General features: G+C 44.2%; 1 protein-coding gene across 9 annotated transcripts in view; it reads left to right on the top strand.

The window, feature by feature from the left end:
• The window catches only part of LOC109905215 (transcription factor COE3), a 98,408-nt gene that overhangs the window by 63,265 nt on the left and 21,636 nt on the right, over positions 1-13,507 (top strand). For 5 of the 9 annotated variants that reach the window (XM_031790183.1, XM_031790187.1, XM_031790189.1 and 2 more), the window contains exons 7-10: positions 4,565-4,646; positions 4,777-4,894; positions 6,779-6,912; positions 7,488-7,614. In XM_031790183.1, the coding sequence (XP_031646043.1) occupies positions 4,565-4,646; positions 4,777-4,894; positions 6,779-6,912; positions 7,488-7,614 (461 nt within the window). The remainder of the gene's footprint in view (positions 1-4,564; positions 4,647-4,776; positions 4,895-6,778; positions 6,913-7,487; positions 7,615-13,507) is intronic. The other 4 variants (XM_031790191.1, XM_031790190.1, XM_031790184.1 and 1 more) reach the window with 1 other exon arrangement.

Here is a 13,507-nt window from a genome sequence, read left to right on the forward strand (position 1 = left end):
TCCTAGTACAAATGCCCTGTTTTAGGTCAGTTAGGATCACCACTTTATTTTAAGAATGTGAAATGTCAGAATAATACTAGAGAGAATGATTGATTGATTTCAGGTTTTATTTCTTTCATCACATTGCCAGTGTGTCAGAAGTTTACATACACTCAATTAGTATTTGGTAGCATTGCCTTTAAATTGTTTAACTTGGGTCAAACGTTTTGGGTAGCCTTCCACAAGCTTCCCACAATAAATTGGGTGAATTTTGGCCCATTCCTCCTGACAGAGCTGGTGTAACTGAGTCAGGTTGGTAGGCCTCCTTGCTCGCACACGCTTTTTCAGTTCTGCCCACAAATTTTCAAAAGGATTGAGGTCAGGGCTTTGTGATGGCCACTCCAATACCTTGGCTTTGATGTCCTTAAGCCATTTTTCCACAACTTTGGAAGTATGCTTGGGGTCATTGTCCATTTGGAAGACCCAATTGCGACCAAGCTTTAACTTCCTGACTGATGTCTTGAGATGTTGCTTCAATATATCTGCATAATTTTCCAACCTCATGATGCCATCAATTTTGTGAAGTACACCAGTCCCTCCTGCAGCAAAGCACCCCCACAACATTGATGCTGCCACCCCCATGCTTCACGGTTGGGGTAGTGTTCTTCGGCTTGCAAGCCTCCCTCTTTTTCCTCCAAACATAACAATGGTCCTTATGGCCAAACAGTTCTATTGTTGTTTCATCAGACCAGAGGACATTTCTCCAAAAAGTATGATCTTTGTCCCCAGGTGCAGTTGCAAACCGTAGTCTGGCTTTTTTATGGTGGTTTTCGTGCAGTGGCTTCTTCCTTGCTGAGCGGCCTTTCAGGTTATGTTGATATAGGACTCGTTTAACTGTCGATACAGATACTTTTGTACCTCTTTCCTGCAGCATCTTCACAAGGTCCTTTGCTGTTGTTTTGGGATTGATTTGCACTTTTCGCACCAAAGTACGTTCATCTCTAGGAGACAGAACGCGTCTCCTTCCTGATTGGTATGACGGCTGCGTGGTCCCATGGTGGTCATACTTGCGTACTATTGTTTGTACAGATGAACCTGGTACCTTCAGGCGTTTGGAAATTGCTCCCAAGAATGAACCAGACTTGTGGAGGTTAAAAAGGGGGTCTTGGCTGATTTATTTATATTTTCACATGATGTTAAGCAAAGAGGCACTGATTTTGAAGGTAGGCCTTGAATTACATACGCAGGTACACCTCCAATTGACTCAAATAATGTCAATTAGCCTATCAGAAGCTTCTAAAGCCATGACATCATTTTCTGGAATTTTCCAAGCTGTTTCAAGGCTGGAATTGTAATACGGTGAATTGTAAGTGAAATAATCTGCCTGTAAATAATTGTTGGAAAAATTACTTGTGTCATGCACAAAGTAGATGTCCTAATCGACTTGTCAAAACAATAGTTTGAGAAATTCGTGGAGTGGTTGAAAAATGAGTTTTAATGACTGTAAACTTCCGACTTCAACTGTAGGTAGGGGCAAAAGTGACTAGGCAATCAGGATAGATAATAAACAGAGTAGCAGCAGCGTATGTGAAAGTGTGTCTGTGTGAGTGTGTATGGCATCAATATGTGTGTGTTTGTGTTTGTGGTATGTATGAGTTTGTGGGTAGAGTCCAGTGAGTGTGCATACAGCCCGTGCAAAAATGTTAGTGCAAAAATAATCAATAAGTGGGTCAATGAAAATAGTCCGGGTAGCCATTTGATTAACTGTCTTATAGCTTGGGGGTAGAAGCTGTTCGGGAGGTTTTTGGTCCCAGACTTGGCGTTCCGGTAGAGAAGGGTCTACTGGTTCAGGGAGAGGTTGAAAATGTCTGTAAAGAGACACTTGCCAGCTGGTCAGCGCATGTTCTGAGTACTTGTCCTGGTGATCCGTCTGGCCCTGCGGCCATGTGAATATTAACCTGTTTAAAGGTCTTACTCACATTGGCTACGGAGAGCGTGTTCACACAGTCGTTCTGAACAGCTGGTGCTCTCATGCATGCTTCAGTGTTGCTTGCCTCAAAGCGAACATAGAAGGTATTCAGCTCGTTTGGTAGGCTCGCGTCACTGGACAGCTAGCGGCTGGTTTTCCCTTTGTAATCCATGATCGTTTGCAAGCCTTGCCACATCAACGAGCGTCAGAGCCAGTGTAGTAGCATTTTATTTTGGTCCTGTATTCACTCTTTGTCTGTTTGATGGTTCGTCGGAGGTCATAGCGGGATTTCTTGTAAGCATCCGGATTAGTCTCCCGCTCCTTGAAAGCTGCAGCTCTAGCCTTTAGCTCAATGCGGATGTTGCCTGTAATCCATGGCTTCTGTTATAGCATAGTATAACATACTATGGAATATTTGAACTTAAATATATGGTAAAACATTGTTAAAATACTGTTGATGGGCCCCAGTGCTGAGCGGTGCAGCTGCCAAAAGCCTGAGAGTCATTTTCTCCCACTAACTCTCGTCTCTCCTGATGTGATAATGATGTTTCACCATCATATGTCTCGTATAAAATTCTCTGCCAATTTGGAAGCTACAACAAAGTAATCGCTGCAAGTTTCAAGCATGACACTGGTTTCAAAAGGCTTTTCAGTGCTCATACTCTTAAAATAAGCCAATGGAACAGGTGTATAGTCATTATATTTCTGATATAATGAAAACCCTGGTGGTTTATAAACAAGGGATTGAAATGGCTCCAAATGTACAGAAATATATTTCATACATTCAATCTAAGTGAAGTTACCTGTTGAGTTTTCTGATGGGATCGGGTAACCTTTTCAAGTGACCAAATCATTGTGCAGCTGTGAAGTAATACAGTTTACAGCACAAGTCTGGCCTGAAAACTAACCCCTTTCTCTCGCTCCCATTTCTCAAAGTTGAGATCAACATTCAACCTCCGTCCTGTCATCTTCTACAAGCAGCTACTTCCCCCTTTGCTTCCGAGCTGCTATCGCAGAACCATTCCAAAGGGAACCAGGCTTTGATCTGGTGCCTCTTTTCCATGAAGAGACCTGGAATCTTACATTCCTTGTCAACTCCTGCCCAGTGGCAGATGGAGGATCCGGGGCCGCCGAGACAACATCACATGCTCCCCCCTCCACAGACCTCACCCTCATCACTCTATTCCTATTTTTGTGTTTTTTTTTTCTGTTTTCTTGTCGTTTTGGAAAGCTGTGGTGAATCTTAACTCTGAACTGGCTCTACCCAGGGTTTCTAGGAGGGTATGTCCCAGATTCTCATTTTTTTTGTGTGTTGCAAGTTGGTGTGCTTGCTTGGCTGAGCTCTGCTCTGGTTCAACGCCATTGGAAAAAGAGTGTAGCTGTAATATCGGCGTGGCTGGTTGGCTTACCAGGCCCTTGTCTCCAGCTGCGTTTTAATTCAATCCCTATTGATCTATATCTCTCCTTCCAAGGACTCTGATATCATATGAATTGGGCTTGGGGATGGGTTCCCCATGTTATTGTATTCCATTGCCATAAAGGGCATTAGTAGCCTACAGTGCACCCCAGATCCAGTTTCAGTCAATACCGGCTAAATAGAGTAGCAATTTCTTTCTTGTTCAATGTGTCATTACAAAATGGGCATATTTCTTTACTCAACAGGGCTCTTTTGAATTCACACTCCCTCTCTCTTTCTATGCTTATCACTGTACGGCCAGTGATATTTAGATATATATTTTGATTGAGCAATGAGAAAATCCCTTCGCTCACCACTGTGTGTTTTAAATATATTGTTACTGTCTTGTTAGGGAGAAATCGATGCTCTCTTCAGATAGCGACCATTTATATCTCTCTGAAAGGGCTGCTCTCCGCGACAGGAGACTCCCAGCATCCTTTGCAACGGAAAAAAATGGGTGGCTGCATTGGACGAGGTTATCCCTTGGTTAATGTGACATGGCTGTCTGTGACCTTGCCGGTTGTTAACTGCCCGGATTATTATTGTGATAATGTGGCAATTAAAAAGAAAGCGCTCCATCAAAATAGGGGGCTTCTGGTCCAGAAGATGGATGTGCAGAGATTACATGGCAGTGGGAAATGCATTAAGACGGCAATCCATTTTTACTGTATGGCTGGGAATCTTTGCTCCAATGGCTGGGTTCTTACGGCCCATCCTCGTTGATATCCATTCCCAATCAATACCCCTCTGTTGCCGTAAAAACAGTCAATTAACACATGGGAGAAAGGATTGGACATAAAGAAGGTCAAATCAAAAGCCAACCCTAATGAGACACCATGAGTCTGGAGGGAGAAGGAGTGTCATTTTGTGTTTATTTGAGAGAGAAAAAAATGAAGAAAATGCTTCAAAATAATAATAATAATAATAATTTGATTCAAGTATTTTGAAATGTTTACTGAGCGAGATGTCCCTAGTTTGATTTTGAACATGAATAGCAAATAAAAAGCACGGTTGCATTTGATTGTGTTAACTATTTTTCTCCCAGCATGCATCACATTGAAAATTGCATCAACATTGAAATGTGATGAACAGTTTTCAGTGTTTGAATAAAACCTCTTGATGAAACAGAGTTCTAATGTAGTATGTATGTTTTTTTACAGATTCTTCCTGAAGTTCTTCCTCAAATGCAATCAGAATTGTTTGAAAAATGCAGGGAACCCACGAGACATGAGACGGTTTCAGGTAAGGCCATATTTATTGTTAAACCTGCCACTATAGTTCCACACAACATACATTTTCTCATTCGTCTCACAATGCAGGTACACAAATTGAAAACACAGTATATCGTTAAGGTTCTCTGTTTATCCCTCAGGTGGTGGTCTCCACTACGGTGAACGTGGATGGCCATGTTCTTGCTGTCTCCGACAACATGTTTGTCCACAACAACTCCAAACATGGCAGGAGGGCCCGACGCCTGGACCCCTCTGAAGGTACAACGGCCTCACACTTACAAACAACATGACACTTTCTCTAAAACCTCAATGCATCTTGGTGTCTTTGGCCACCTGTGTGCCAGTGTCTAAAAACTTTGGCTGTGGTGAAAATGATGGTGCGCCATTTTATTTTGCCCCACTGAACAACTGACTTTTAATTACATCATCCTCTTTATTGGACTAAATGAAACCATATCCTTATGTCTGGAAAAAGATGATGACATCCTCTTTGAATTGGGAACCTTTTTTATTACCAAAGCCCTAAAAAAAAAACACCCCAGAATCACACTGTAAAATCTACCTCACCGCGTCGTTTGCGGTTATGACGTAACATGGTGCCATATTGTGAGAAAGAATGGTACTCTTGTTCTTACCGGCAATATTAAAACATTGTCCCCTACCTGCCTAGCGACCACACGGCCTAGCACCTGGCTAGGCACAGGGAAACCGCTTAAACTTATCGCTTTGAACTAACTTCTTACAAGTTTCTGAGTTGACAAATGACAAGAGCATTGGGACACACTGGATAAACAGTACTTAGGCATTCATAGGAACACTGGGAGAGAGAGAGTCACATGGGTGGTCGCCACTGACGGCAACAGAGCAGAGCAGTACGGTGCCATTGTGTGACTGGAGTCAGAGCGCCATTGTCTCCCTATGCAGACTCGAGAAGGCTATCATGGAAGTCAAGGCTCCACTGAGGGAGTCTCACCGTCTTTCATCTCAGACAGATTGGGATGTTTTCAGAGGCGATAAAGCCAACATCTGCTCCTGTCTTTGTTCCATCCCCCCTACGCCCCCCCCCCCCCCCCCTAAGCCCCCGCCCCCCCCTCGATAAATGTACAAAGTTTCCACAGTCTGTTTCACAACATTGTGTTTTATTCATTTGTGAGAGTCCCCCCATTTGACTGTGTGTTTACGGCTGTGACAGGGGGGAAATTAATAGCGATGACAGTAGACTACCGAGGAAAAGCCCCTTCTCCAACAACACCCTTGACAAAAAAAACTCCTGTTAAACGGTGTGAGAGACTCTGTCAAACAGTATCCCATTGGTTGAAGCACATTGCGCTCATTTATAATCTACTGGCTTCAATTGTCATTCAAGCCTTAAAAGTCTGTTTCCCATGCCTCCTCTTTCGGGATCATCTTTACATTTGAGAAGGCTACACTGTTCCACCACTCCCAGGGCACAGTTAGAATGACTACCTTTACACCATGAACCAGTAGGCCTATGCTATTCAACTCAGCCTAATATCAATTGGATCGGTATCGGTCTCTGACAGACACGCGATCTGCTTGCAGACTGTGTGGCAAATGTATCCCACCTCCACCGCAAGCCACAGTCATTATTTTGATCACTTGCCTCTTTCCCCTTTTTTTGCAGTGCAGTGGCTGTTTTGGCCAGATATCCTGTAGACAGGACCGGTTAGTCAGCCTGTCTGTCTCCGTTCTGTTGTGCCTACACACAGTCTGGCCAGGCAGGAGACACTGTAATGTTTCTGTTGTGCCTACACACAGTCTGGCCAGGCAGGAGACACTGTAATGTTTCTGTTGAGCTTATTGATCCTCCGCCATCAAACAAAAATAAAATCATAACACTGCATTTTTGATGACTGAGCTAATTGACATTGTGGACGGCATGACCGTATGTAATTAGACATCTGTTTGGGGAAAAAAACACACCAATTGTATGTCATTTGTTAATGCTACCCTTGCATTGTATTAGTCATATTGCAACCCGGACAGTGACTTAACATTCCTCTGAGCATATAACACATTTTTGGCCCAAAAAGTATAACCACTCCGTTTGTCAAGTTGGGTGATTTTAACGGTCCTGGTAAGTAGAAGTCATACCCGTTCCTGCTGTCTGTGTTTCCGAAGCAGCTACGCCCTGCATCAAAGCCATCAGCCCGAGTGAGGGGTGGACGACCGGGGGAGCCACTGTCATCATCATCGGAGACAACTTCTTTGACGGACTGCAGGTGGTCTTCGGTACTATGCTGGTCTGGAGTGAGGTGGGTCCAGATACACACACACACACACACACACACACACACACACACACACACACACACACACACACACACACACACACACACACACACACACACACACACACACACACACGGACGGACGCTAGGTGAAAGAAGCTCAGAGAAAGACGCGGTGCATAAGACAGGGCATAGAATATTGGAATATGTCCAGAGTGCTTCAGAGATGACAGAGGCTGCCTCAGTGCTACGCCTGGCTCACTCTGTTAGTCAGGCAGATGCCTCCATGCCACAGAGTCTCTATCTGAAAATCTTTACACATAGTTCATGACAGTGTGTATTCGGTTGGGTTTACTGTGCTTCGTGGTTTGGCCATATGTACTGACTGAACTGGAAGTTGCTCCAGATATTATTGTCTTCTAAATTACTTTTAAAATGATCAAATTTGAATTTGCTAGACAGAGTTGTGGATGATGCTGTAGATGCACCTTTGAGATACTTAAGACTAAGTGCGTCTATTGTATAGTAAGAAATGACCATACCTCCCACAGTGCACTGCTCTTAGCGTTTAAACGAGTGTGTGTGTTGATGTGTTCCAGCTAATCACGCCCCACGCCATCCGGGTCCAGACGCCCCCTCGCCACATCCCAGGGGTCGTGGAGGTCACGCTCTCTTACAAATCCAAGCAGTTCTGCAAAGGGGCGCCAGGACGCTTTGTCTACACTGGTAAGATCACCGTTCCTTCCTTTTTAAAATCTGTTTTACCCTCTCTCTATATCTCTCTGCTTCCTCCTCTCCTCCCCTTTAAATCCCTTTGGTATCACTTCATCTGAAGGTCTGTTTTACCCTCTCTCTATATCTCTCTGCTTCCTCCTCTCCTCTGTTTTTATTAACATTAGTACATAGCTTAACCATTATATTGAGTTTAAAAAAAAATGGGCATTGGGACTGTCACCACATCTTCCTATAGAGTTTATTGTTCTCCATGCTATATATTACAATACATATAGTGGTGGCGACATTCCCCGTACTCCTCTGTCCTTTCAAGGTGGTAAACATTTCCCCTTGTGCAAGGGCATTGAGTCCTACCCGTCTTTGTTGCTGGAGCTTTTCCCCAGGTTATCCTTCAAGCCTTTGTCTGATGTCCAGACTGTTATGCCGGGCGTGACTGCCGCCAGAATGGAGTATCGCTCCCTTAAATCAGCGCTTTACTATTCCCGATTATTCCATCGGAATATCCAGATGCCATTCAAAGTAGCAGAAAGGTCAGATGGATGGCTGTTTAGTGTGATAAGGAAATGTCACTGTGTTGCCGATGAAAGAGGGGACTGTGTTAAGGCTTTCTGTTAAGCACAGGTTTATCGCTGCGGCCTTCTCCCCTCTGTTCAAAGCACCGCTTAGTTCCCATGCAAGTGTGAGCGAAGCAAATAGACAACTTCACAATGGGCCGTCCAACCCAGCTTACGGTTCCTTTTGCAATGCTAATACCTGATTCCGTTTGACGATATGACTGACAACTGCTCGGTGTATTGCTTTTATGGACGGGTGTGGTGAATCGAGACCTCCTGTTACCTCGTCCTGTACGTCTATTAGGCCGAGGGACGGACGGGTTCTGTCGAGAACCCGTGTTGTGGATCCCTGGAAGGAGTTGTAATACTTTATGTGGTCACCGAAGTACTCAAATGTGGTGAGCATTTTATGATTTGAAGTCGATAAAAATGATAAAACAAAAACTATTTGACTTGATCGATAGCGAATCAACAAGGCTGTATTTCGCTGGTGACTCCATTCCTAACACAGACAGGTGCCTGCACCATAATATTGTTTTAAAAAAGGCTCATTAGTCTCTAGTTCTTCTCTCCAGATTGAGACCCATATTGTGCACACATCAACATTTAATCTGATTTACACATACATATTTCAAGATTGTCTGCGCGCATTTCTGGAGCGTGTTTATTGTGCCAGGAGTGTCTTCTTCATGAATGCAAAATGAGGCAAGCTTTTAAATACTAAATCGGCAAGCTTGTGTATAATTGAACAGGAAAGAGAATGCATCCAGGCTCAATGATGTCATTTCCTCTGGGGAACTTCCAGATGCCCAAGTGAGCTCGTCTTTCAGTGCGTCCCCTCCACAAAAACATAGCCCTCTCCTATCAAACAGTGGTTGAATAGCGTAGCAAATCAGCTGAGTTGTAGAGATGACACACCAAAAGTTTGAACTAATGTAACACATTATTTTGTTTGATATCATGCCAAAGAAAGAGGGAGCGATCCACACGTTGTGTTATGACAGAGGTACACACGGGTCTAAATGTTTTATTCCTTTAAACTCAGCCGAGGGAGACAAAAGAGACCTAGATAAGTTCCCATTCTGTCTTCCCTCTGTAGCAGAGAACGGTGTCTCCGGGCTTTGATCCTAGGCATTACAACTGTTGCCATGGGCTAGAATGGCAGTACAATGAACCTGAGCGAATTGCGCTCCTCGGGGCACTCCACTGTTACCTGACACTTTCTATGTGACTGCAGCTTATCTACCGTACAGAGACATGCAGGACTATGTTGACTCTGTCACTGCCTTAATATGTCTGGGTCCACATTGACTTATGAGACAGTGAGAGATTGGTCTCCTTGATATTGGAACTAAAGAGTTGGGTCTAGTGTCTAGACAGATATTATAGGTGCTGGATTCTCCTATAACCAAACAGACAGACAGACAGACCAGTGGCTTCTTGGATTGTTTGCCCTCCAGTCAGAATCATTCATTTGAGCCTTCTCTTGTGCAGTACTTGAAATCCATATCTCACACACATGATATCCAAATAGAAATGTGATGGTTTCTCTCCCACACACTTCTCTCTCTCCTTTTTATTCATGCAGCTTCCTCTTATTGCCAACTGCACATCTCCATCTTCCCCCTCTCTCTCCATCTCCCCTCCTTTACCCTTTCTTTCCCTAGCCTCCCTCTCCCTCTCTGCCCCCTCTCTTCTCCCCGCCCTCCCTCCCCCGGACTTCCAGACTCTCTCAGGGGTTGTATATCCCCAGGTGCGGCTCGAGGAGGGGAGGGTGAAATTAATGAGGGGAGCCTGGAGGTATTGACTTTCCTGGGAAAACACAGCTCTCTAAAAATCAGTGGCCAAGTACTGCAATAACTCAGCACCCATCGATTCCCCTTCCCCATAGGCCACATTGATCTATGCATTACAAGCACTGAGGCTGGCAGCATGGATCCAGCACCACCCTGCCTTAACACCACCCCACTAAATACTGGAATGATGATACTGCTACTATTACTACCACTGCTGTTACTGGACCACCATTACTACTGCTAACACTACTACCACTACCGTTACTACTACTACTACTACTACTACTTTCTAGTACTACTACTACTATCTAGTACTACTACCACTACTCGTGGAAATGGTACTATTTTTAATAGTGTTGTTACTAATTCCTCTGCCATCACGGATGATAATATTCATAGGAAGTGAATGCCGTCCTTCATGGATGGCAGTGTAGTGTACAACACACGCGCTGTGCCGGATCCATTTCATGGTGTGATGCATGGTTTGAGTCTGTGACTACTATTTCACTAGCCTGGGGGGGGGGGCAGCAGCCTCAGGGGGTTCTCGTGGCAAGCCTCATCTTGTCCAAATCCCCCCCAAACAACTAAACACATCTGTCTAGAGGGAGAGGACGTGTGACCCAGAGGTTGGGTGTTAGAGTGAAGGGGTGTGAGAAGCCAGTCCAAGCTACATGGCCTTTTATTTGGGTTAATCTGACGTGTGGCAATCCAGTGCTGGTTCGGATGAGGTCATTCGGAAAGAAGAATTTAGCCAATGACAGAGACGGCTAGCAGGAGCTGCTGTTGGGACCTGGTTGTTGTGTGGCGTGAAAGGAGGCCTGGCACCCTGGCGGCCACTACCTCCCAGGCTAAACCCTTAAGAGGTTTTCAGCATGGGCAGTCGCTGTTTTCTCTCAGGGCATATTGCCTTGGAGTTGGGCAGGGCCAGTGTTCCTATCACAGCGAGGAGAAAAACAATGGTCTACTCTGTACTGTACCTTACTGCTCTCTCTCTCTCGCTCTCACACACATACACACACATACACACACACACACACACACACACACACACACACACACACACACACACACACACACACACACACACACACACACACACACACACACACAGGGGCTGGCCACATGGAACATATTAGCAAAAGGTTCCATACGGTATGCTGAAGGTCTTGTGAACATGTAACAAAGGAGCGAGAGTTATACCTCGGCTTCCCCGTAGTGTCGAATTTGAGCCTCTGTAAAATTTTCGACTTACTCGACATGGTGTGTTGGTCCTTCCCAGCCCTGTCGGCGATCTCTTTCTGTAGCACTGTACGCTGACTAATTGACTACTGCACTTTTATTGTTTAAATACTCTCACTGTAACACATGGAGGTAATTATGCGCACGTATGCGTGGTATCAACTTGCGTGCAGTATAGGAAGAAAAATGAACACTTTTACACAATCATGTGTTAATTGTTTTCCATATTTCCATATTTGTTACACAGTAGATTTCCCCAAGATTGAGCATACATACCCCCCCACCCCCCCACCCCCCCCACCCCCACCCCACCCTGTACCTACAGTATTGCACTGAACCACTGTTGGATCAAACATTTAGTTTCTTCACATAGACACAGAAGAACATCACATCGATGGTTGTCCTCTAGAGCATGGAGAGAAGTGGAGGTGACAGCAACACAACCACTCCCTTCTGTTGCCTCTCTCGTCTCCTGTGAGATCTGAGAATGACGCAACCCCTGTGATTAGAGTGTGCATCCGCTTCAGCGGCGAGATATGTTAATCAGCTAGTGAATAATTACCTCCTTGGTGCCTTGATTAGACCGGAGTGACAAGGCTGGGAAAGTGTGTGCCTCAAAGAAATACCCCCTCACACACACCTGAGAAGTTATTCTTTTTGAGTCACAGCCTACAATTCCCCCACAGAAATGCTTATTATCTGACATTAGTTCTGCTAGTCCTCCTCCTTGAAGATGAGGAGATCTCTGTCTTTGATATATGAAATGTGGCATGTTTCTGTGGAAGAGAGGGGAATTCCCTCAGTGGAGAACACTGTTCTGTCTAATAAAAGACCGGTAACTTCGGGGAATCTAGAGTAAGTGTAGTTTCATCACTTGTAGCATTAAATGGATGTGATAAGTACTCATTGACTTGGGGCTGAATCCAGACATGAGTTATGTCCCATTGACATCTGTGTAGGATTTACAGAGACATACGGAGACAAAATGCGGTAAACTGACTCATTGAAAATACAGTTCAGTATTTAGAACCCTTCCCTTTTTTGACATTTTGTTTTATTCTTAAATTGATTAAAAAATAATTTTCCTCATCAATCTACACACAATACCCCATAATGACATAACAAAAACAGGTTTTTAGAAATGTTTTCACATTTTTTAAATACCTTATATACATAAGTATTCAGACCCTTTGCTATGAGACTCGAAATTGAGGTGCAGGTGCATCCAGGTGCAGGTGCTTCCTGTTTCCATTGATCATCCATGAGATGTTTCTACAACTTGATTGGAGTCCATCTGTGGTAAATTCAATTGATTGAACATTATTTGGATATGCACACATCTGTCTATATAAGGTCCCACAATTGACAGTGCATGTTTGAGCAAAAAACAAGCCATGATCATGCCAAGAAGTGTCTGTAGACCTGCGAGACAGGATTGTGTCAAGGAAAAAGGTCTGGGGAAGGATACCAAAAAACATCTGCAGCATTGAAGGTCCCCAGAAACACAGTAGCCTCCATCAATTCTTAAATGGAAGAAGTTTTGGCCAGTCAAACTGAGCAATAGTGGGAGAAGGGCCTTGGTCAGGGAGGTGACCAAGAACCCTATGGTCACTCTGACAGAGCTCCAGAGTACCTCTGTGGAGATGGGGGAACCTTCCAGAAGGACAACCATCTCTGCCGCACTCCACCAATCAGGCCTTTATGGTAGAGTGGCCAGACGGAAGCCACTCCTAAGTAAAAGGCACATGACAGCCCGCTTGGAGTTTGCCGAAAGGCACCTCTAGGACTCTCAGACCATGAGAAACAAGATTCTCTGGTCTGATGAAACCAAAGGTGCTTCAACAAAATACTGAGTAAAGGGTCTAAATAGTTATGTAAATTTCAATTTTTTATTTGTAATAAATTAGCAAACATTTCTAAAAAATGGTTTATGCTTTGTCGTTATGGGATATTCTGTATAAATTGATAAGAAAAAACAATTTAATCCACAAAATGTGGAAAAGGTCAAGGGGTCTGAATACTTTCCGAATGTACTGTACCCATTAAAAGATTCCCTCTTTCCTCTGAAGGTCAGGTGTGGTCTATCGTTTTTCTCTCTCTTCAAAGCTATGTGGTCTAGTGTGGTGTCAGACAGGGGTCACTGGAGGTCATAGGAGTCATATAGACTACATCAGTCAGGCTAATTGTTACCATATCACCAAAGTGTTTTAGTCTTAATTAGAAGTGTGTGTTTGGTGAGGGAAGAAGCCCTTTCATCTTCCCTGGTGGCTCTCCACTTTAAAGAGGCCATGTCTG

This window comes from Oncorhynchus kisutch, linkage group LG15 (assembly GCF_002021735.2).
Source record: "Oncorhynchus kisutch isolate 150728-3 linkage group LG15, Okis_V2, whole genome shotgun sequence".
Taxonomy (NCBI): domain Eukaryota; kingdom Metazoa; phylum Chordata; class Actinopteri; order Salmoniformes; family Salmonidae; genus Oncorhynchus; species Oncorhynchus kisutch.